Source organism: Octopus sinensis, linkage group LG23 (assembly GCF_006345805.1).
Source record: "Octopus sinensis linkage group LG23, ASM634580v1, whole genome shotgun sequence".
NCBI classification, from domain to species: Eukaryota; Metazoa; Mollusca; class Cephalopoda; order Octopoda; family Octopodidae; genus Octopus; species Octopus sinensis.
In genome coordinates this window covers 19281832-19308497 of record NC_043019.1, presented here as the reverse complement: position 1 = coordinate 19308497, position 26666 = coordinate 19281832, and the positions used below count along the sequence as shown (strand labels likewise).

General features: G+C 42.1%; 1 protein-coding gene across 2 annotated transcripts in view; it reads right to left on the bottom strand.

Annotated features, from left to right (window-relative positions):
• LOC115223553 (glutamate-rich protein 3-like) overlaps positions 1 to 26666 on the bottom strand; it is a 71848-nt gene that overhangs the window by 38791 nt on the left and 6391 nt on the right. For both annotated transcript variants that reach the window (XM_036512649.1, XM_029794190.2), the window contains exon 2: positions 797 to 887. In XM_036512649.1, the coding sequence (XP_036368542.1) occupies positions 797 to 887 (91 nt within the window). The remainder of the gene's footprint in view (positions 1 to 796; positions 888 to 26666) is intronic.

Sequence of the window (26666 nt, the reverse complement as noted above, 5' to 3'; positions counted from 1 at the left end):
TTCCTGCAACCTACCAAACTGTCTGCTGTCATCTCTGGCTTGTCCTTCTCCTGTATCATCAATGCTATCCTGCCACTCTTTCCTGCTTTCTTCTACATCCCTCTCTCAGTTTCACTCATCATCTCCCATCCCTTATCAAGCTTTCACTAGATTCACCTTTCAAGCCTTCACAATTTTTACAGTCGTGCCCCACCTCCCCTCCTCATCTCTCCCTCCCCAATACCCACCTACCTGCACTGCTGCTTCCACTCATCATTGCCCTCTCTTCGAAAAGAGACATGTAGCCCCTCTACAGCAACAAACCTGCTTTTCCCCATCCTCTCATATGTTAAACCCTCATCTCCAAACATCCCCCACCCTCACTTGGGTTTTGTAGATTTTCATGGCAATCGCATTAGTGCAGGTGTCACATAAAAAGCACCCAATATACACTGTAAAATGGTAGGCATTAGGAAGGGTACCCAACCATAGAAACCATGCCAACGCAGATATTGGAGCATAGTGCATTCCTTGGTGTAATACAGATCCTATAGAAACTGTCCGATCCATGCCAGTTTGAAACATGGACATTAAATGATTAAGATAAAGATGATATATGTATGTCTATAACACACACACACACAGCCCTCAATAAACTAGAGTATGAGAAGTAAAAATTTCTTCCTGAAAAACATACAATGGTCACTGTAAATATGAACTTGTGTCTTATGGGCTGACTGTCCATTTAATAGCTTAAGCACTTTGCTATTTCATCGCTACAGTATGTTATGGAGCAATTACAATTAAAAGTACTTACCAATCCAATTTTCCTTAAATGCCTCCGAAGATATCTGTTGCTAAAGTACGCAGTGAGGTTGGAGTCTGTGAGGCTATTGTACTCATTGAATCTGCAACAAGTTTGATTAAAAACAAAAACATCTGTAAACAACAACTTTATCAAATTTGTATGCGAATGGGTAGACTAGTATGTGATTCTATCTTGAATCGTCTAATGTTTTGTGTGTGTGTGTGTATAACATATAATCTGCATGAGTACACATTACATGTGTTTGCATATATGTGTGCATTTGTATGTATAGTGTAAGGGTGTGTGCGTGTGTGTGTCTGTAAAGGATGAACAATTTGTTTAAAAACATATATTTACTCTCACTATCAAAATATAATCTATTGGTAAGGAATACTCTCTTCTACAAAAGCTGCAATAATTTTAAGTAAATATGAAGAAATAGAATATTTGAAATGGTTGAATCTGTGGTGCTGCGTTTACTGTCTGCTATTGCAGTTGTAAGTATTTTTATAATCTAATCTCTTCAGTCTGCCTCTAGAGGTCTGGAATTTTTACAAAATTAAAAGCCTGGATTAACTTGACTCCCAGCTTGGGTTATTCCTATGTCACAATAATTTATTAGAATTTCAATTGTCAGTATAAAAAGTGAACCCTGAGAACACAATGTGGGACCCACAGCTCCTCAGATTTCATACACTTTACACTTTAATTTTAGTCATAGATTAGGTTTATGAAATGAAAAATTCTCAGACATTAGACTGTTTTTTGAATAGGAAAGCATGCAGTTGAAATGGTTAGAAAATAATTTTTTCCCCCCTAATTTTGAAACAACCAGGTTTAGTGAGAAAAGCATCAACATAGTGTAGTGCAGAATAAATCAGTAAATGGTGACCATATAAGGCATATTTAATGAAAAGTATATTCAGCTTCCTCTGAAAGTCTATAGACAAACCACAAGAACTTTGGTAGAAAGAAGGGTGAGCTTAGCAGTATCCACAAGTCTTCAACTGTCTTTCAAGTGTTTGTAACCCTCTGCAAATTCCTTGCTGTCCTTAAGAGACAAACTCTCTGTAGAGGCTCTACCGGGAATTATATTGCAATCTCCTTCAGCCATTTGTCTCTATCTTTCCTTACTGTTCCCAACAAACCAATTATTTTAGGCACAAACTTTACAGTTCTCATATTCCAAATTCTTCCTATTTCAAATTTTAAAGGATTGTATTTTTTGTTTTTCTTCCTCTTTCTTTTTGATCCTGGATTCAAATGGGTATGATGGGTCAATTATTATTATCATTATTCCAGTTCTTTATGTTCTGAAATCAAATCCAGTAGAGGTCAATTTTTCTTTTAATCCTTCCAGGATTGATGAAATTTGTACTCATCAATACTGGAGCCAATATAAATGATTGTTTCCTCTACCAATATTTTTGTCTTTGTGCCTATGCAAAAAATTATTAATTTTTTAAACAATTTGGGATGGTAACAGTGACAGGGTAGGTGGTGTGGGCATACTTCTTGCTGGGAAATGGATGGATAAGTTTATAGAGGTAGTCAGAGTGTACGATAGAGTGCTTAAGCACAGGTTATTCTTGTAGAATAGTCTAGTGACAATTATCTCTGCCTATGACCCACAAGCAGGCCTACCAAATGAACAGAAGGACCACTTTTATGATATTCTTCTGCAAGCTACCTCAAAGACGAGTGACAATGATCTCATCTTTGTGGTTGGGAATTTCAATGGGCATGTTGGATGGCAGACTGGTATCTTTCATGGTGTCCATGGGAGCCATGTAATTGATCCCCAAAAGGAATAAGGCTACTGGAGTTCTGTGATGCAAATAACCTATTGATTTGCAACGCCAACTTCAGGAAGCCAGCTAGCCACCTGATAACCTATCAATCAGGTGAATGTGCTGACCTGATCAATTACATTCTCACCAGACAGCAGGGTGCATGGTTGCTCTTAAATACAAAGACCCTCCCTGGTGAAGAATGTATCCCATCAGCATAGACTAGTCATTAGTGATTTTAGATGCCAGGCCAGAAGGATGGCAAGAAGCAGACCAATCTGGAAAAGAAGAATTTGGAAATTTAAAGACCCTTTATATGGTCAGAGATTTAGGGACATTGTAACTGAGAAATTTGATGAGAGGAAGGAGGAGCTACAGGCTTGTGACATAGAGGGCAACTGGGAACTCCTGCAGGACAGCTTGCTGAGTGCCACATTCCAAATCTGTAGCTGGTGCAAAGTCCCAACTAAACCTAGGGTGATGTGGTGGTGGAACAATGCTGTAGACAGGGTCATTAGAGCAAAGAAACAGGCCTGGAAGAGTGGAGGCAGCAGGGAACCAGATAGCCAGAAGGAAAGCTAGGAGACAGGTATATCTAGCCAAGGGTGAAGCAGAAAAGAAGTTTGCCTGTGTTCAGTGACATGAGGACCAAAGAACTGAAGTGTTTTGGATTGCAAGACAGTGTGCGAGAGAAAATCGTTATGTCATAGGAGAGAAATGTGTCTGCATGGATGATGGTGCACTTGCATTTAATGATTCTGCAAAGAAAGAGGCTTGGAAATGCCATTATGAAAGACTGCTGAATGTGGAGAATGAATGGGAGGAGGAAAGTCTGCCAAATGTTGACCCAATTGACAGTACCCTGGTAGATAAAGCAATTAAGGATATGAAGACAGTCTAGTCACCTGTATTGTAAATCAGGTGGTTCACGAAAGAGTCATACCCAATAACAGATGTAGCAGCACCATAGTCAACTGCTACAAAGGTAAAGGTGATGCCTTAGATAGAAATAATTACAGAGGTATCAAATTGTTGGATCAGGTGATGAAAGTTAGAGAGAGAGAGAGCCATAGCCCAACTAATTAGGCAGAGAGTTAGTCCAGATGTGATGCAGTTTGGTTTTGTGCCAGGTAGAAGCACCACTGATGCTATATTTCTGGTAAGGCAGCTGCAGGAGAAATACATAGCCAAAGGTAAACCTCTGTACTTGGCCTTTGTTTACTTGGAGAAAGCCTTTGACAGGGTCTCCCAATCCCTTATCTGGTGGTTGATGCAGAAACTAGGGATAGACGAGTGGTTGGTGAGAGCTGTATAAGCTATGTACAGGGATGCTACCAGTAAAGTGAGGCAATGAGCACAGCATCCGTGCTAGTGGAATGTTAAGAGCACCCTCCGAGTGTGATCGTTGCCAGGGCCACTGACTGCCTCCCGTGCTGGTGGCACATAAAAAGTATCATTCAAGCGTGATCGTTACCAGCATCACCTGACTGGTACTTGTGTCAGTGGCACATGAAAAACTACATTCGAGCGAGGTTGTCGCCTGTGCCACTGGAGTGGCCCCTGTGCCTGTGACATGTAAAAAACACCATTCGAGCGTGGCCGTTGCCAGTACCACCTGACTGGCCCTTGTGCTGGTGGCATGTAAAAGCACCCAATACACTCTCGGAGTGGTTGTCATTAGGAAGGGCATCCAGCTGTAGAAACTCTGTCAGATCAGATTGGAACCTGGTGCAGCCATCTGGCTCATCAGTCCCCAGACAAACTGTCCAACCCATACCAGCATAGAAAGTGGATGTTAAACGATGATGATGATGATGATGAACACAAACACTTTGTAATTTAATAGCTTTCAATGTGATGCCTATTAAACAGAAATTATTTTTATTGAATGAAAATTTAATAAAATCTAATCATAAGTAAATGAAATTATGCTAAATACAACTAAATTAAAAACATTTTTTTCCCCTGGCCATATTTTTTTATTTATTTTTTAAATTTTTATTTTTATCTAGTTTCAGCTCACGAGCTGTGGCCATGCTGGAGCACTGCCATTTGGTGTTGCTACATGATTTTACTTCACGAATGCTTTTTAGCAATTGCCATTTGGTGCGTGAGAGAGTTCGATGCAGCTGCCCTCATCTGCACCTCCTGCCGTGAAGTTGGTTCATCTGGGACATCTGACAAGAAGAGATCCAGTTTCATTTTAAAGACATCTGCATCCACCCCATGCAGGTCTCTCAGGTTCTTCGGGAGGATATTGAAAAGCTGTGGGCCTCAGAATCCCAGGTTATCACAGTATCTTGTCCTACATCTTGATGGCAAATTTGGAGTCCTTGGCACTATGCAGTGGTGCCCAGTTCTAGCATTTGTGTAACTCTCGATGCCAAAGTTTGGGACAAGTCCCTCCAGGATCTTCCAGATGTATATTATGGCATATCTTTCTCGCCTACGCTCTAAGGAATAGAGTCTTAATCTCTTGAGTCTTTCCCAGTAGCTTATATGCTGCACAGAGGCTATCTTCTTCATGTAGCTTCGTTGGATCGCCTCAAGTTCTGTGATTAACTTGACACTGGATGGTGACCATAGCTGAGAGCAATAGTCAAAGTGGCTTAGGACAAGTATCCTCCAGAGGACCATCATGGTTTCCTGGTCTCTTGTTCTAAAGGTTCTAAGAATCCATCCAGTCAGCTGCCTACATTTCATTGCCAATTTAGCAACATACACATGAAAGGTTGCATCATCACTCATGTAAATACCCAGGTCTCGCACTGATTGTGCCTCTGGGATTGCAATCCCTCCAGGTCCCATGTATTTATTGGGTATTGCATTTAGTTTTGCATGCTAATAGCATAAAGCTTGAAACTTTTCAGCATTGAACTGCATGCTATTCTTTTCAGCCCACTTGTATATTTTGTCCAGCTCACATTGCAGGTGCTTAGTGTCTTCAGGGTTCTGTATTGCCTGTGAAACTTTTGTATCATCTGCATAACTTGTGATCGTGGCTCTCTGCGTGGCTGAGGGCATGTCTGAGAGGGCCATTATAAACAGTAGTGGTCCCAAAACAGTGCCTCGCGGAACACCGCTCACTATTTGCGTGCTATTGGAAGTGGCCCCATTGGCTACTACCACTTGACTTCTATCCTACAGAAAGTCATGAAGCCATTCTCTCAATTTTCCAACTATGCCAAGATCATGCAGTCTGACATATCATTCCATGATCGGCTTTATCAAAGGCCTTTGCAAAGTCGAGATATATCACTTCCACATTTGAGTGGTTGAGCAGTCGTTTCAGCACCCAGTCATAGTGTTGTAGGAGCTGAGTTAGGCAGCTCCTTCCTGGTCGGAAACCATGTTGGGTGTCAAGCAGCAAGTCATTTTCTTCAAGGAAGGTGATTAGTTTCCTTCTGACTATTCATTCCATGATCTTGCTGATGTGAGAGGTCAGAGATAGGTCTGTAGTTCTTGGCCTCTGCTCTGCTACCTCCTTTATGAATAGGGTATATTTTACCTTCCTTCAGTTTTCTTGGAAGTTTGCTAGTTGCAAGGAAGCTCTGAAAGAGGAACTGCAGTGGTCTTGCTAGGACTCACTTACATACTTTTAGAAGGATTGCTGGGAATCCATCGGTGCCAGTAGCTGAGTTTGTTTTCATTTCATCTATAGCCTTTATTACATCGTCTTCCTTTATATTGATGTAATCAATCATCTGATCTTACATCTGCAGTGGTAAAGAAGTCAGTTGGATTGCTGACTTGAAAATGTCCTAGGGGTGGAGTGAAAATACTCTTGAATTGCTCATTTAGTATTTCACTTATTGGTGAATTCCGAAAACTTTTGGGTGTGAATTTTACATGAGTAGAAGCCTTTTTTAACAAATTTTATCTTAAAAATCACCTGCATAAATTACACAATTTACCTGGGTTTTTATGGTAAACATTCAACATTAATAAATGTAGGGTAGGAATTGCTATCAACAGAGCCAGGTAGTGCTAATTGCTTAACCATAAAGATAATCAGACAAAACATTGACAAAAGTGAGTGTCATAGTAATTAAGACTGGATCAATGGACACATTCCTTAATTGTTAATAACATCACTGCAATTACATAGCTTTTCAGCACAAGCTCCATAACATGAAAAATATTGTCATATTAAATATTAATATACCACTGGGTGATAAATGTCCAGATTTATCATCAATCACTTGCAATAAAATGTACTTAAAGAGATAATTTAATCACACACGGATGTGTGTGTGTGTGTGTGTGTGAGACGGTACCAATAGCAACAGCAGAAATCCAAACAAATAACAGCAGCAGCTTCACCAGCGATAACAATAACAACAGCAGCAGCATCCTGGACAGAAATGGCAGCAGAACCGTTGCCAATGGTAACAATAACAACGACAGTGTCATCCACCACGATAGCGTTGATAACAATTCCAAGAACACCACCTTTAATGACTATAACACCAACAACAGCATCATCACTGATGATGTCCCCTACTGTAGTATTAAGACTAATGCCAGCTTTAACAACACCAACAATGGTGATAGTAGCAGTGTCCACTTGAAGAGAAACAGCACTGCCCAATACCAGCACATCCATTAGATGTTCCTGTAACACGTTCAAGCAACACCTCTCCAACCACAGATCCTCTTTCAGGATCTGGGAAAGCAGATACACACTACATCCTTAGCCAGCCATGTATGGCGACTGAAAGATGATGGAACTCCACATGTAATATCATGGAAGATCCTAGGAAAGAGGACTAAGCATTGTAAATTGTGGAATGGACGAATGGACGAATGGACATGGAAGGACTCCCTTGACCTGGGGAACATCCTTGACTTTATGGATGTGAAACCAAGGGTAACCTTATAGACCAGCCATATCTCTCTCTCTCTCTCTCTTTCTCTGTATACATATAGATATGTATATACACAGACACACACATACAAATATATGTATTGTCTTTTACTTGTTTCTGTCATTGGACTGTGGCCATGCTGGGGCAGCATTGCCTTGAAAGGTTTAGTTGAACAAATTCACAGTGCTAACTTTTAAGCATGGTATTTATTCTATTGGTCTCTTTTGTCAAACTGCTAAGTTATGGCAATGTAAACAAGCCAACATCAATTGTCAAGCAGTGGGTGGGAAGACAAACACAAAAGCACATACATGCATAAACACACACATTTTTATATATATATATATATATATATATATAGATAGATAGATAGATATATGACATACGTCTTTCAGTTCCCTTCACAAGGCTTTGGTCAACCTGGGTCTTTAATGGAAGACACTTGCCCAAAACGCCCCACAGTGAGACTGAACCCCACACCATGTGACTGACTGAAATGCCTATTCCATTGTTCAGATGATTTGGTTAAATCCATCTGTCAGTTTATATATTTACCATATAAATTTATGGCTGATTTGGCAAAATGCTAATGTGTATACTAAAAATTAATATAAGCAGCTACAAATTCCATTGATGTTGATCGAATACGATTTTGATTTATATATATATATATCAAAATCGTATATATCGTATATATATGTATATATATATATATATATATGTATAAATCAAAATCGTATTCGATCAACATCAATGGAATTTGTAGCTGTGATACCAGTGCCGGTGGCATGTAAGAGAACCATCCAAACGTGGCCGTAGCCAGCACCGCCCTGACTGGCCTCTGTGCCGGTGGCACGTAAAAAGCACCATCCGATTCGTGGCCATTGCCAGCTTCGTCTGGTCTCCATGCCGGTGGCACGTAAAAAGAACCATGCAATCATGGCTGTTTGCCAGCCTCATCTGGCACCTGTGCCGGTGGCACGTAAAAAGCACCCACTACACTCACGGAGTGGTTGGCGTTAGGAAGGGCATCCAGCTGTAGAAACACTGCCAGATCAGACTGGAGCCTGGTGCAGCCTTCGGGCTTCCCAGACCCCAGTTGAACCGTCCAACCCATGCTAGCATGGAAAGCGGACGTTAAACGATGATGGTGATGATGATGATGATATAAAATAAAGATGAACGTCTGTATTTCTGTCTGTAAGAAAGGCTACAGTAAGACAATGGAAGTGATCCCGAGTCTCTAGGTGCTCCAGTAAGGGCCCTTTTCCAAAATGTTGCATATGTCACAGTCCTCACTCAAAAATGCCCAGTCTAAGGGAGATAACATACATACATACACAAACATGCACTCATAAGCACATGAACATGCAGAATATATACATATATATGTACACACATGCATACACACACACACACACACACGTGTATATACACACACACACACACACGTGTATATACACACACACACACACACGTGTATACACACATATGCTGTACCCATACATGCACATGAACAAAGAAACAAACTAAAGGAACACAGTTCCAATAACGAACAAAGTCAACAACTGTTGAAGACTTTGCAAGAAGCAACGAAAATTTCAGAAAAAAAAAAAAAAATAAATGGGAAATTGAACCAGTGATTGATAGGGCATCAAAACCGAATGCCTCTGCCCAAACCCAAGAAAACTAAATGAAAGTTCTGGAAAAGCTAAAAACAGAAAATTATTCCTGATCTATTTTTCACGTTTTACAATGGCTGATCTGCAATTGTCTCCTGTGCTACCCACAGAGATAGATTTGTAGGCAACACTACTTGAAACGGGTTCATAGCCCACAAAACTATTCGTTGGGAATCAACTGCAGTTATCTCCCCTGTTGAATGTTCTAGAACATTTGAAGCAAACAATGGTTGGCTCCCCCTTTGCTACCATACAAGGCGTAACTGCTAGAATACAGAGTGGAGGGCGTTAGAAGCAATATTGCCCACTTAAGAGCGATTTCCAATCAAATCTATCTCTTCTTCCATAAGATGGGATGAGGTCAACATCAGAGAGAGAGTCAGGCACACGGGTTCAATATTCTTTCCTACCAGCAGCTCACTAAAGTAATTTTTGTCGTTTGAATTCTTCCTATTCTCTCACTGTTATTGTGGAATACGGCAATATGTTGAGAACCTTTTATTTCAATCCCAGATAACTTGATTGAACATTGTGTACTCACAGTACGAATTCATTTCTTACGCATCTGAATAAAAGCTTATATACAACGTTGTTCATGCACTGACACAAGTGTTTGGTGTTACTTACTGCACCAGAGGTATAATTACAGCCACTGAATTAATGACTCAGTCTAGTCATTAAAGTGTTGACATCTTCATTAGTGACCACCCTCACTAAAGATTGTTACTATATATTCCTATTAAATTTGTAGGTGCATTTTAATACAATTATTATCGTGTTTTCATTTGTTTTATATTTATATCTTCAAAAGGCTATTTGTCGAAGAAAAGCTATTTGTCATTTTGTTTGTTGTAGCCAAAGTCTGTGCAATGTTTGCTTCATTTGTAAACTGAAATACATTCTGCTGAGGTCGACTTTGCCTTTCATCCTTTCGGGTGTTGATAAATTAAGTACCAGGGGTCAATCTAATCGACTGGCCCCCTCTCCAAAAATTTCGGGCTTTGTGCTTAGAGTAGAAAAGATTGATGCGTAATCACAGGGATGTGAGTTCAAGTTTCATGGCTGGCCAGTAACGTATTTTTCTGCAATATTTGGATAATTTATCCTGTCCAGGCTATTTTAATAGCATTATCACATGTTTGAGAATAAATTGTTTCTCTATCTCTTGCACCACAGTGTCTCTTCTGTAGCTCAACCAAGAGTTAATCAATGTGAGGCGCAGGAGTGGCTGTGTGGTAAGTAGCTTGCTAACCAACCACATTGTTCCGGGTTCAGTCCTACTGCGTGGCATCTTGGGCAAGTGTCTTCTGCTATAGCCTCGGACCGACCAATGCCTTGTGAGTGGATTTGGTAGACGGAAACTGAAAGAAGCCTGTCGTATATATGTATATATATGTATGTGTGTGTATATGTTTGTGTGTCTGTGTTTGTCCCTCTAGCATTGCTTGACAACCACTGCTGGTGTATTTACATCCCCGTCACTTAGCTGTTCGGCAAAAGAGACTGATAGAATAAGTACTGGGCTTACAAAGAATAAATCACAGGGTCGATTTGCTTGACTAAAGGCGGTGCTCCAGCATGGCTGCAGTCAAATGACTGAAACAAATAAAAGAATAAAAGAGTAAAAGAGAGAGAGTATCCTTCAATACATCTCAATGTTTCTAAAGCAAACTTTGTTTACTTTCATCATAAGAAAAGATTATATTTATAGACTAAAATACTTGAGATCATAGATCAGAAGTTTATATGCGTCCATGAACATATTGGCAAGAAGGAAACATCTCTATTGTCTACATGAAAGTTGACAGTCATTCCGTATGCGTTGGCCACAAGGATACAGCTCTATTATCGACATGAAAATTAACAGCCATTTCTTATATATGTTCAATGCAATCTAAGTGAATAGCTTTCAATATCTATAGTACAATTTTAGCAGGTTTTTTTTCAATCCAGTCAATGGTGGCTGTTTCTGCTCGAACAGATACCCTTTGTATAGATACCCTTCTGCTAGGATGGACACACGACACCCTTTGCTCACTCTTCTGCCACGGCTCTGTTTTCCCAACAGGTATTATGCAATTTGGTTAGCTCTTGCACCATGCTGCTTCTTCTGTAGCTCAACCAAGAGTTAATCAATGTGAGGTTTTATTGTTCTTCAGCTTTTTGAGACCCTAGATGACTTCATTTTCACCATCAAGTGCCCCTGTAACTTCAAGCCTGTTCTGCCAACTGGTCAGTTACTGTGAGAGTATCAGATGGATTCTGAGTCTCTTTGAAGTGTTCCACCCAGCAATGTATTCTGTTTTTCTTCTGTCAACAACATCTTCTCATTCTTATCTTTCATCAGCACAACTTGAATTTTGTTCACAAATATTTTTATTTCTAAGAATTTATTTTTTAAATTCTGTCTTGTTGAATAAATTTAATATTTTCATAAACAATACGTACGGATGAAGCTGTATGGCTAAGCAACTTGTTTTATAGAAATATATGTCTATAAATGTATGTGCCTTTTTGTGTACTCTACTCAACACATCAAGTGTTGTGACTGAGCATCACTATCATATAGAGGTGAGGGTGTTCATTTTCAGTCTTCAATCTGGAAAATATTACCTTGCTTGGAAACAAATGAGGGGAAAAAGTTTTCAGCTGTAGAAAATTTGCGTCAACAACTTTGGTCTGACTCAAGCAAGCATTGAAAGTGGGCATTAAATGATGCTGATGATAACTTATATCACCTCTGGAACCAGTCAAATCCCACACTGTGATAGTGACCTGAAGTCTTGTTGCTTTCCAGGCTTCCCTGATTCCCCCTTCTTTCCGTGTCTTCTTAACTCTCCTACAGTTTTTTGCTCACCTGTCTATCAATAGTAGTTTGATTGTTGTGCACAGTGTCACAGTTAAGCTATGACAGAAAGGCAATCTGGAGGGGCATTACTATACTATTGGTCAACCCATGCTAGCATGGAAAATAGATGTTAAACGATGATGATGATGATGATGGTGCCAGGCAAGGTCTTTGAAAGAAGGACAAGATGGAAAGTTTAGAGAAGGGCAAGCAGGATTCCAAGCAAGAAGATTGTGCACCAAACAAATCTTTGTCCTGCAAAACATTGTGGAGCAGCACAATGGTCAGCAACTTCATCAATTTTACAAAAGCTTTTGACAGAGTACTCAGCGCAACAATGTGGTACATTGCCAAGGCATGTAGTATCCCAGAAGAATGCCAACTGAAGCTACTGTGTGAGAACTGAAAGTGGTAACACAAAATTCTTTGACATCCTCACAGGTGTAGGACAGGGTTGTCTCCTTTCACCTCTGTTGGTTCTTCTGGTGACTGGTTTTGTCATGCTCTCTCTCTCTCTATCCGCTCAGTCGAAGTCGACTCTCGGTCACTCGTTGGATCAGTGTCCTCCAGTCAGTTCTATCCTGGGTCGCTTCTTTCAGATTGGCTATGTCCATTCCGGTATCACTCTTGATGGTGTCAAGCCAGCAGGTTCTTGGTCGGCCTCTTCCTCTCTTGCCACTGACCATTCCGAGCATGATGTCCTTCTCCAGGGATTTTCTCCGCATAATATGACCGAAATATGCCAATCTATGCTTGGTGATCCTAACTTCTAGCGACATTTTCGGCCTTATCTGCTTAAGAACTTCTCCATTGGTGAGCCTCGCTGTCCATGGAATCCGCAAAAGTCTTCTCCAACACCAAAGCTCGAATGCATTAATTCTCTTCTGGTCAGCTTTCTTTAGTGTCCAGGTCTCGCATCCATATGTTGCTATTGGGAAGACAATTGCATTCACCAATCTGCATTTGGTAGCGAGTCTGATGTCTCTACTCTTCCAGACCCTGCTCATGCTGACCATTGCCTCTCTGCCTAGTACTGTCCGCTGTCTTATTTCTGGAGTGCAGTCACCATCTCGATTTATTTTGGAGCCAAGGAAGATGAAATCATCAACCACTTCGATATCTTCATTATCAATCTTGATGCTGATGTTTGTTGTGGCTGATGTTGACATGATCTTCGTTTTCTTAACATTGAGGTACAGCCTAAATTTCTCACTCTCTTTCTTGACCAGCAGGATAAGATCCTCCAGATCCTTACCACTCTCCGCCAGCAGGGTTGTATCATCTGCATAGCGAAGGTTATTAATATTTCTTCCTCCAATCCTCACTCCAATGCTGCTATCCTCCAGGCCTGCATTCCTCATCACCTTTTCAGCGTACATGTTGAAGTCTGCTGGTGACAGGATGCAACCTTGCCAAGTGCCTTTTCCAATCTCAAACCAATCAGTGTCGCATATGGACCCACTGCTAGAATACATGAGACTGTAAGCAGACACCTAACAGATCTGGACTATACCAATGGCACCGCATTCCTTGCATATTCATGTTCAATGCTCCAGAAAATGAGAACCAGACTGGTTGAAGAGGCAGCAAAGGCAGGCCTACAGATCAGCTCTAAGAGAAACCAAGGTGTTGTAGGCCAGTGGACAAGGAGAGATGCAAATTCTAGGGAATCAAGAACTTGTTGAAGATATCACCAATTTCATGTACTTGTGTAGCATAATTTCTACCGGTGGAGATATTGAGGCAAATGTCAACTCCTGAATCAAGTGGGTAGCAGCAGTGTTCAGAGGAATGAACAAGATCTTGACTAACACTTTGACTAGCAACTGCATGAAGATGTTGCTGCACCAGAGCATTGTACTGCCGACAGCAGAAGAAACTAGAAAAATGACTGCCAAGATCCCTCACAGTTGAATGTATTCCAGCAATGGTGTCTACACAGCATATTCAAGATCACCCACAGGAACAGAATCACAAACAGTCCAGAGAAGAGCCAATCTGCACAACCTGCAGGAGATTATGGCTAAAAGAAGAGTATGGCTATCAGGGAGCAGACAAATGGAGAGAGGGGGACACTCTGCCATAGCAGACTTTTGTCATTGAAACTGATGTCAGAATGATTATGTACCTTGTGTTGGTTTGTCTTCAGCCTGAAACTTCCGAGTAATTTCTCACTGTCATTTTGTAAAATAAAAGGAGTTTCATATGAGAACCCAAAAGATTTATTTCCAAGGACTTGAAACTGGGTAACCAACATGTGTGGAGCAGGTTTGTGATACTGTGAATATTTGGGTAGAGGCAACTAGTGCAGGTCCTCTAGATATAATGTGATGTATTATATTTTAGAAAATCCCCAAACTCTGGCATTTCATGAACATTGCTCCAGTGATTCCCCATCTTGTTATTTATACAATCTATTAATCAATCAATAAAAAAGAAAAAAAGAAGAAATTTTATCAATGAGAAATGGGAAAACAACCATAAAAATGTCAACATTCTGAATGTCAGCTTTTAATATTTCTGGGGTGGTGGGTATGATAGGATTGTTCAATAATGTTTATTTTATTGAGCTCAAAAAGGATGAAAGGATAAGTTAACTCCAGAGGGATTTGAACTCAGATCCTAAAGAAAGACTATGTGGCATATTATTCCCTACCCTACCAATTCTGCCAGTTTGCCAATTTGTCAGAATTAATAACTAATTATCCAAAGAAGCTGCTATGTGGTCCAACAACTTGCAAGAAATAACAGTTGGGTTTCTCTTTAAATCATATTCTATTATTTTTAAAAAAATGGGAGAACACACTAGATTATGTACTCCTAGCTACACAATGTCTTTAATCATAATAGGTTTACTTGTTCAGGGTTTGTCTGAGGATAAATAACAACAACAACAACAACTAAATATGAAACGAAACAATGTAAATGAAGGGGAACAAAATGAAATAAAACAAAACCAATTTGGAAACTAAATAAACAAACAAAAAGAAAAGATAATTAAAAAAAAGGAAAAAGAAAACATGAAAAAATGATTGGTATTGATTGAGGCTGATCTCTTGTCAGATCTATTTCTAACATGTCACGGCTTGTTTCATCAACTCAACACAGTTCTCACGGTCCAACGTTACAATTCAGCTTTCATTACTAATTTATCAGTCACTACCTTCATTTAGCAGGCAGTTGTGCATACCAGTATCATCATCATCATTGTCGTCATCACTGTCATCATCATCATCATTATTTAACATTCATCATCCACACTGGAATAGGTTGAATGGCTTGAGAAGACCCAAAGAGCCGGAGGAGTGTGCCAAGCTCAATTGTCTGCCTTGGAATGGTCTGTAAAGCTTCTCATCACTTGTGCGCATCATTGCAGACAAAGGATCCCATGAGAGAGACTATAGGCAATAAGAGTTACATCTCCCTCAAAATACATATAACATCATAAAACAGTAGAGACAAGTGTGGAAACAGGTAACGACTGGGTTGTCCCTGAATATAGATCTGCTTCGTTCAGGGCTGGTTAGGGGCTGTGCAGTAATAAGAACAACATTGTGATTCACAGGTGTGAATATTAATAGCATTCACAAGTCATCACATCGACATCGAGCAGTTCTGAATATGATCACTATCATTCATAGTACCTACTCACCACCCACCCATCATCATTCCACTCATCACTATCATTCATAGTACCCACTCACCCACCACCCGTCATCATTGCACTCATCACTATCATTCATAGTACCACTCACCACCCCCACCCTCATCATTCCACTCATCACTATCATTCATAGTACCCACTCACCCCCCCCCGTCATCATTCCACTCATCACTATCATTCATAGTACCCACTCACCCCCCCACCCATCATCATTCCACTCATCACTATCATTCATAGTACCCACTCACCTCCCACCCGTCATCATTCCACTCATCACTATCATTCATAGTACCCACTCACCCCCCACCCGTCATCATTCCACTCATCACTATCATCATAGTACCCACTCCCCCCTCACCATTCCATTCACTCATCTATCATTCATAGTACCCCCACTCACCACCCACCCGTCATCATTCCATTCATCACTATCATTCATAGTACCCACTCGCCCTCCACCCATCATCATTCCACTCATCACTATCATTCATAGTACCCACTCACCCCCCACCCATCATCATTCCACTCATCACTATCATTCATAGTACCCACTCACCCCCCACCCGTCATCATTCCACTCATCACTATCATTCATAGTACCCACTCACCCCCCACCCATCATCATTCCACTCATCACTATCATTCATAGTACCCACTCACCACCCACCCGTCATCATTCCACTCATCACTATCATTCATAGTACCCACTCACCCCCCACCCATCATCATTCCACTCATCACTATCATTCATAGTACCCATTCACCCCCCACCCATCATCATTCCACTCATCACTATCATTCATAGTAACCACTCACCCCCCACCTATCATCATTCCACTCATCACTATCATTCATAGTACCCACTCACACACCACCCATCCCACCCCACCCGTCATCATTCCACTCATCACTATCATTCATAGTACCCACTCACCCCCCACCCGTCATCATTCCACTCATCACTATCATTCATAGTACCCACTCACCCCCCACCCGTCATCATTCCACTCATCACTATCATTCATAGTACCCACTCACCCCCCACCCATCATCATTCCACTCATCACTATCATTCATAGTACCCCTCACCACCACACCCGTCATCATTCCACTCATCACTATCATTCATAGTACCCACTCACCCCCCACCCATCATCATTCCACTCATCACTATCATTCATAGTACCCATTCACACCCCACCCATCATCATTCCACTCATCACTATCATTCATAGTACCCACTCACCCCCCACCTATCATCATTCCACTCATCACTATCATTCATAGTACCCACTCACCCCCCACCCGTCATCATTCCACTCATCACTATCATTCATAGTACCCACTCACCCCCCCACCCGTCATCATTCCACTCATCACTATCATTCATAGTACCCACTCACCCCCCACCCGTCATCATTCCACTCATCACTATCATTCATAGTACCCAATCACCCCCCACCCATCATCATTCCACTCATCACTATCATTCATAGTACCCACTCACCACCACCCCCCACCCGTCATCATTCCACTCATCACTATCATACATAGTACCCACTCACCCCCCACCCGTCATCATTCCACTCATCACTATCATTCATAGTACCCACTCACCACCCACCCATCATCATTCCACTCATCACTATCATTCATAGTACCCACTCACCTTCCACCCATCATCATTCCACTCATCACTATCATTCATAGTACCCACTCACACCCCCCACCCGTCATCATTCCACTCATCACTATCATTCATAGTACCCACACACCACCCACCCGTCATCATTCCACTCATCACTATCATTCATAGTACCCACTCACCACCCACCCGTCATCATTCCACTCATCACTATCATTCATAGTACCCACTCACCACCCACCCGTCATCATTCCACTCATCACTACATTCATAGTACCCACTCACCCCCCCACCCGTCATCATTCCACTCATCACTATCATTCATAGTACCCACTCACCACCCACCCGTCATCATTCCACTCATCACTATCATTCATAGTACCCACTCACCCCCCCCCCCGTCATCATTCCACTCATCACTATCATTCATAGTACCCACTCACCCCCACCCGTCATCATTCCACTCATCACTATCATTCATAGTACCCACTCACCCCCCACCCGTCATCATTCCACTCATCACTATCATTCATAGTACCCACTCACCCCCCACCCGTCATCATTCCACTCATCACTATCATTCATAGTACCCACTCACCACCTCACCCGTCATCATTCCACTCATCACTATCATTCATAGTACCCACTCACCCCCCACCCATCATCATTCCACTCATCACTATCATTCATAGTACCCACTCACACCCCACCCGTCATCATTCCACTCATCACTATCATTCATAGTACCCACACACCACCCACCCGTCATCATTCCACTCATCACTATCATTCATAGTACCCACTCACCACCCACCCGTCATCATTCCACTCATCACTATCATTCATAGTACCCACTCACCACCCACCCGTCATCATTCCACTCATCACTATCATTCATAGTACCCACTCACCCCCCACCCGTCATTATTCCACTCATCACTATCATTCATAGTACCCACTCACCACCCACCCGTCATCATTCCACTCATCACTATCATTCATAGTACCCACTCGCCCCCCACCCGTCATCATTCCACTCATCACCATCATTCATAGTACCCACTCACCCCCCACCCGTCATCATTCCACTCATCACTATCATTCATAGTACCCACTCACCACCCACCCGTCATCATTCCACTCATCACTATCATTCATAGTACCCACTCACCACCCACCCGTCATCATTCCACTCATCACACAATCATTCATAGTACCCCACTCACCCCCACCCGTCATCATTCCACTCATCACTATCATTCATAGTACCCACTCCACACCACCCCCGTCATCATTCCACACTCATCACTATCATTCATAGTACCCACTCACCCCCCCCACCCGTCATCATTCCACTCATCACTATCATTCATAGTAACCACTCACCACCCACCCGTCATCATTCCACTCATCACTATCATTCATAGTAACCCACTCACCACCCACCTGTCTTCATTCCACTCATCACTATCATTCATAGTACCCCCTCACAACCTACTCGTCATCATTCCACTCATCACTATCATTCATATACCCCACTCACCCCCCACCCGTCATCATTCCACTCATCACTATCATTCATATACCTACCAACTCACCTCCTACCCCGTCATCATTCCACTCATCACTATCATCCATAGTACCCCACTCACCCACCCCCCCGTCATCATTCCACTCATCACTATCATTCATAGTACCCACTCACCCCCCACCCGTCATCATTCCACTCATCACTATCATTCATAGTACCCCCACTCACCCCCCCGTCATCATTCCACTCATCACTATCATTCATATACCCCACTCACCACCTACCCGTCATCATTCCACTCATCACTATCATTCATAGTACCCACTCACCACCCACCCGTCATCATTCCCACTCATCACTATCATTCATAGTAACCACTCACCACCTACCCGTCATCATTCCACTCATCACTATCATTCATAGTACCCCACTCACCCACTACCCGTCATCATTCCACTCATCACTATCATTCATAGTACCACCACTCACCACCCACCTGTCATCATTCCACTCATCACTATCATTCATACCACCCACCACCCCCACCCGTCATCATTCCACTCAACTATCATTCATAGTACCCCACTCACCCCCCACCCGTCATCATTCCACTCATCACTATCATTCATAGTACCCACTCACCACCCACCCGTCATCATTCCACTCATCACTATCATTCATAGTACCCACTCACCACCCAGCTGTCATCATTCCACTCATCACTATCATTCACAGTACCCACTCACCCCCCACCCATCATCATTCCACTCATCACTATCATTCATAGTACCCACTCACCACCCAGCTGTCATCATTCCACTCATCACTATCATTCATAGTACCCACTCACCACCCACCCGTCATCATTCCACTCATCACTATCATTCATAGTACCCACTCACCCACCCCCCCCGTCATCATTCCACTCATCACCATCATTCATAGTACCCACTCACCCCCCACCCGTCATCATTCCACTCATCACTATCATTCATAGTACCCCCTCACCCCCACCCGTCATCATTCCACTCATCACTATCATTCATAGTACCCACTCACCACCCACCCGTCATCATTCCACTCATCACAATCATTCATAGTACCCACTCACCCCCCACCCGTCATCATTCCACTCATCACTATCATTCATAGTACCCACTCACCCCCCACCCGTCATCATTCCACTCATCACTATCATTCATAGTACCCACTCACCCCCCCACCCGTCATCATTCCACTCATCACTATCATTCATAGTAACCACTCACCACCCACCCGTCATCATTCCACTCATCACTATCATTCATAGTACCCACTCACCACCCACCTGTCTTCATTCCACTCATCACTATCATTCATAGTACCCACTCACAACCTACTCGTCATCATTCCACTCATCACTATCATTCATAGTACCCACCACCCCCACCCATCATCATTCCACTCATCAGTATCATTCATAGTACCCACTCACCCCCCCCCACCCGTCATCATTCCACTCATCACTATCATTCATAGTACCCACTCACCCCCACCCGTCATCATTCCACTCATCACTATCATTCATAGTACCCACTCACCACCCTACCCGTCATCATTCCACTCATCACTATCATTCATAGTACCCCACCACTCACCACCCAGTCCTCATCATTCCACTCCACTATCATTCATAGTAACCCACTCTCACCACCTACCCGTCATCATTCCACTCATCATCCACTCATCACTATCATCATAGTACCCACTCACCACCTACCCGTCATCATTCCACTCATCACTATCATTCATAGTACCCACTCACCACCCACCTGTCATCATTCCACTCATCACTATCATTCATAGTACCCACTCACCACCCACCCGTCATCATTCCACTCATCACTATCATTCATAGTACCCACTCACCCCCCACCCGTCATCATTCCACTCATCACTATCATTCATAGTACCCACTCACCACCCACCCGTCATCATTCCACTCATCACTATCATTCATAGTACCCACTCACCACCCAGCTGTCATCATTCCACTCATCACTATCATTCATTCACAGTACCCCTCACCCCCCCACCCATGTCATCATTCCACTCATCACTATCATTCATAGTACCCACTCACACCCAGCTGTCATCATTCCACTCATCACTATCATTCATAGTACCCCACTCACCCCCACCCCCCACCCTCATCATTCCACTCATCACTATCATTCATAGTACCCACTCACCACCCAGCTGTCATCATTCCACTCATCACTATCATTCATAGTACCCACTCACACACCCCACCCCTTATCATTCCACTCATCACTATCATTCATAGTACCCACTCACCACCCACCCGTCATCATTCCACTCATCACTATCATTCATAGTACCACACTCACCACCCACCCTGTCATCATTCCACTCATCACTATCATTCATAGTACCCACCACTCACCACCCACCCGTCATCATTCCACTCATCACTATCATTCATAGTACCCACTCACCACCCCCAGCTGTCACCCTCACCCATCATCATCACTCCTCACTATCATTCATACAACCCACTCACCCCCCACCCATCATCATTCCACTCATCACTATCATTCATAGTACCCACTCACCACCCAGCTGTCATCATTCCACTCATCACTATCATTCATAGTTACCCACCACCCCACCCGTCATCATTCCACTCATCACTATCAATTCATAGTACCCACTCACACCCACAGCTGTCATCATTCCACTCATCACTATCATTCATAGTACCCACTCACCCCCCACCCATCATCATTCCACTCATCACACCATCATTCATAGTACCCACTCACCACCCAGCTGTCATCATTCCACTCATCACTATCATTCATATACCCACTCACCCCCCACCCATCATCATTCCACTCATCACTATCATTCATAGTACCCACTCACCACCACCCGTCATCATCCACTCATCACTATCATTCATAGTACCCCCTCACCACCCACACCGTCATCATTCCACTCATCACTATCATTCATAGTACCCACTCACACCCACCCGTCATCATTCCACTCATCACTATAATTCATAGTACCCACTCACCACCCACCTGTCATCATTCCACTCATCACTATCATTCATAGTACCCACCCCACTCACCACCCACCCATCATCATTCCACTCATCACTATCATTCATAGTACCCACTCACCCCCCCACGTCATCATTCCACTCATCACTATCATTCATAGTACCCACTCACCCACCACACCTTCATCATTCCACTCATCACTATCATTCATAGTACCCACTCACCCCCCACCCATCATCATTCCACTCATCACTATCATTCATAGTACCCACTCACCACCCAGCTGTCATCATTCCACTCATCACTATCATTCATAGTACCCACTCACAACCCACCCATTATCATTCCACTCATCACTATCATTCATAGTACCCACTCACCACCCACCCGTCATCATTCCACTCATCACTATCATTCATAGTACCCACTCACCACCCACCTGTCATCATTCCACTCATCACTATCATTCATAGTACCCACTCACCACCCACCCGTCATCATTCCACTCATCACTATCATTCATAGTACCCACTCACCACCCAGCTGTCATCATTCCACTCCTCACTATCATTCATAGTACCCACTCACCCCCCACCCATCATCATTCCACTCATCACTATCATTCATAGTACCCACTCACCACCCAGCTGTCATCATTCCACTCATCACTATCATTCATAGTACCCACTCACGCCCCACCCGTCATCATTCCACTCATCACTATCATTCATACCCCCCCACTCACCACCCAGCTGTCATCATTCCACTCATCACTATCATCATAGTACCCACTCACCCCCCCCCATCATCATTCCACTCATCACTATCATTCATAGTACCCACTCACCACCCACCCGTCATCATTCCACTCATCACTATCATCATATACCCACTCACCCCCTCACCACTCACCCCCCACCCGTCACATTCCACTCATCACTATCATTCATAGTACCCACTTACCACCCAGCTGTCATTATTCCATCATCACGCTATCATTCATAGTACCCACTCACCCCCCCACCCATCATCATTCCACTCATCACTATCATTCATAGTACCCACTCACCACCCACCCGTCATCATTCCACTCATCACTATCATTCATAGTACCCACTCACCCCCACCCGTCATCATTCCACTCATCACTATCATTCATAGTACCCACTCACCACCCAGCTGTCATCATTCCACTCATCACTATCATTCATAGTACCCACTCACCCCCCACCCATCATCATTCCACTCATCACTATCATTCATAGTACCCACTCACCCCCACCCGTCATCATTCCACTCATCACTATCATTCATAGTACCCACTCACCACCTACCCGTCATCATTCCACTCATCACTATCATTCATAGTACCCACTCACCACCCACCTGTCATCATTCCACTCATCACTATCATTCATAGTACCCACTCACCCCCCACGCGTCATCATTCCACTTATCACTATCATTCATAGTACCCACTCACCCCCCACCCGTCATCATTCCACTCATCACTATCATTCATAGTACCCACTCACCATCACCCGTCATCATTCCACTCATCACTATCATTCATAGTACCCACTCACCCGTCATCATTCCACTCATCACCCACCCGTCATCATTCCACTCATCACTATCATTCATAGTACCCACTCACCACCCACCCGTCATCATTCCACTCATCACTATCATTCATAGTACCCACTCACCACCCACCCGTCATCATTCCACTCATCACTATCATTCATAGTACCCACTCACCACCCACCCGTCATCATTCCACTCATCACTATCATTCATAGTACCCACTCACCAGCCACCCGTCATCATTCCACTCATCACTATCATTCATAGTGCCCACTCACCACCCACCCGTCATCATTCCACTCATCACTATCATTCATAGTACCCACTCACCACCCACCCGTCATCATTCCACTCATCACTATCATTCATAGTACCCACTCACCACCCACCCGTCATCATTCCACTCATCACTATCATTCATAGTACCCACTCACCACCCACCTGTCATCATTCCACTCATCACTATCATTCATAGTACCCACTCACCCCCCACCCATCATCATTCCACGCATCACTATCATTCATAGTACCCATCACTCAACCCCCCCCCCGTCATCATTCTACTCATCACTATCATTCATAGTACTCACTCAATCTCCCCCTCCCTCCATCATCATTCCACTCATCTCTGACACCATTTTCTTCCACAGATTACCCGGTCAACATTATCCTTCAAACTACCAACATTTGACCAGATCAGTAACTTTACCATTCGGTCCTCTTCATCCATTTTATTCACAGTTTTAAGGAGGCAAAATGGCAGAATCGTTAGTAGACTGGGCATAATAATTAGCAGCATTTTGTCCGTCTTTACTTTTTCGGCTGAAATTCTGCTGAAGTAGAATTTGTCTTTCGTCCTGTCATGGTCAATAGAAAAGTAGCAGTTGAGCAGTGGGGTCGATTGAGCCTCTCCCACAAAACTGCTGGCCTTGCACCAAAATTTGAAACCAATATTATTCACAGTTTTACTTATCAACATTAACAGACACACACTTGGAACAGTGTTATATTAAAATGATAATGTTTATAACGTTTGTATTGTATATACAAATGCATATTAAATTGCTGATTAAACAACATTTATAATGTAGACAGAAACATGGAATGGTGTGAACTGAATTATTCTCGTGGCTACATGTGTTATTCATTATTCATGTTATACACATTGTTTTTTTACTGACACTGTCATTCCCAAACGTCAATATCAACATCATTGTGTAAACTGCTAATATAAAAGAATGTTAGAATTCAAAGCTTGTTGAACCAGTACAATTATTGGAGTCAATGACATCAATTACATTTTTGTTTGAGGTTACCTACAGCTTCCAAGTAAATGGATCTCCACCAGTTTCAGTGATGACTATTCAGTTATTTAATCAATTGAACAACCTGCTCATTGACGTAGGACTTAAATGGTGAAGTCCTCCGTTAACAAATCTACGGAATACTTTACTTTCAGAATAAATCAGCATGACACAAGTACATGACAAGGGTGCACCTTTGAATTACCAGCACAACCCCTCTAACAGGCTTCCAAACAGTTCTAGTTCATTTCTCTCACAACAGGTTTTTCCTCCATTTTTAACAGATTTGGTGGGATTTATGCAACTTCATTCCCTAAATTTATTCTACATTTTATATACATATATATATATATATATATAAAAATGGAAGAAAAGCGCAATTAGGTGCATTAAAACGTTCGGACAGATAGATGACACAAAGGCGGCCAAGAGAAACAACAATTAGAAGGACAGGTAAAAAAAAGACAGGTCATTCTTGGCTTTCTTTCATCAGTCAAGTACCAGAAGTCATGACCATTTCAGACAGTTATATATATACATATATGCATATATACAAACAAATAACAACAGATAGATAGCAGTTCACTCACTACAGCTGTTTCAGACATGTTTTTTATTGATAATTAAAATTATTACATCATGTGAAAGAAACTGTTTTCATCAGGTGAGTATAGGCATGAATTAAACATTAAAAAAATAAACAGCTATTTCCATAGCCAATTAATTCAATTAGAGAAATTAAATTAACTTAAAATTTTCATATTGAAACTGGTTAATTAGGTATTTAATCAGGGGAGAATTTTCCAGAAAGGAGTTACATTCCAAAGTGTTGTTTGACCATCGGCAGACACAGATGTGTGCATTTTGGCAAAGTATGCATTCAAAAAAAAAAAAAAAAGAATTTACCCCATTGTAAGCATCTTTTTGGCAACTTGGAAATTATCAAAGTAGATAATTAGTGTGGGAAAAAATTGATTTGGAATCCAACAGAGAAAAGAATATTAATAGTTAAACACCAAAAATTATTCGGATATTTTATTAGCAACCTCAATTACAATCAGTTCAAATTTGAGGGAAAATTTCTTGAAGAGACGCTGCCACCTGACTGTGTTTCACACTTTCTCAACTTCACCAGCAACAACAACAACAATGCTGACCAATTTTCACTCCTAAAGATGATGCAACATTACAAAATAACTGTGCAATACGTGCAAGGGAATGATTTCAAACAGGCAGGGAGAAAACAATGGGAACTCGCCAAGTGACTCCTTTCACCGTTTATAAGCTACAGAGAATTTGTATGATATGTATTCCATTATTCTGTTATTCTTTTACTTGTTTCAGTCATTTGACTGAAGAACTGCCTTGAACGGTTTTAGTTGAACAAATCAACCACAGGACCCTCTTGTTTAAGCCTCGCACTTATTCTATGGATTCTTCTTTTTTACTGAACTGCTAACAGGGACACATAACATCAAAACCAGTTGTTTTGACACACACACAGATACATACATACACACATACACACACACAACACACACATACATACATACATACATACATACATACATACATACATACATACATATATACATGTCGTTAATCCCAACATGAAAACACAAAGAGAAAACACAACAGCGCAAGGATGTGGAACAAGTCTAGGAAAGGAAGGAAAGAAGGAGGATTTAACATTTCAAGTGGAGCCCTTCGTCAGAAACATAGAAAAAGGAAAGATCCAAGGAAGGGAAGACGAAGGAAAAAAATCACCAACGGTACACACGCGGTCACATTTTGAATCATGATATATATATATATATATATATTAATATATTATATGTATATGTATATATACACACCACATGTATATATATATATACATGTATATATAT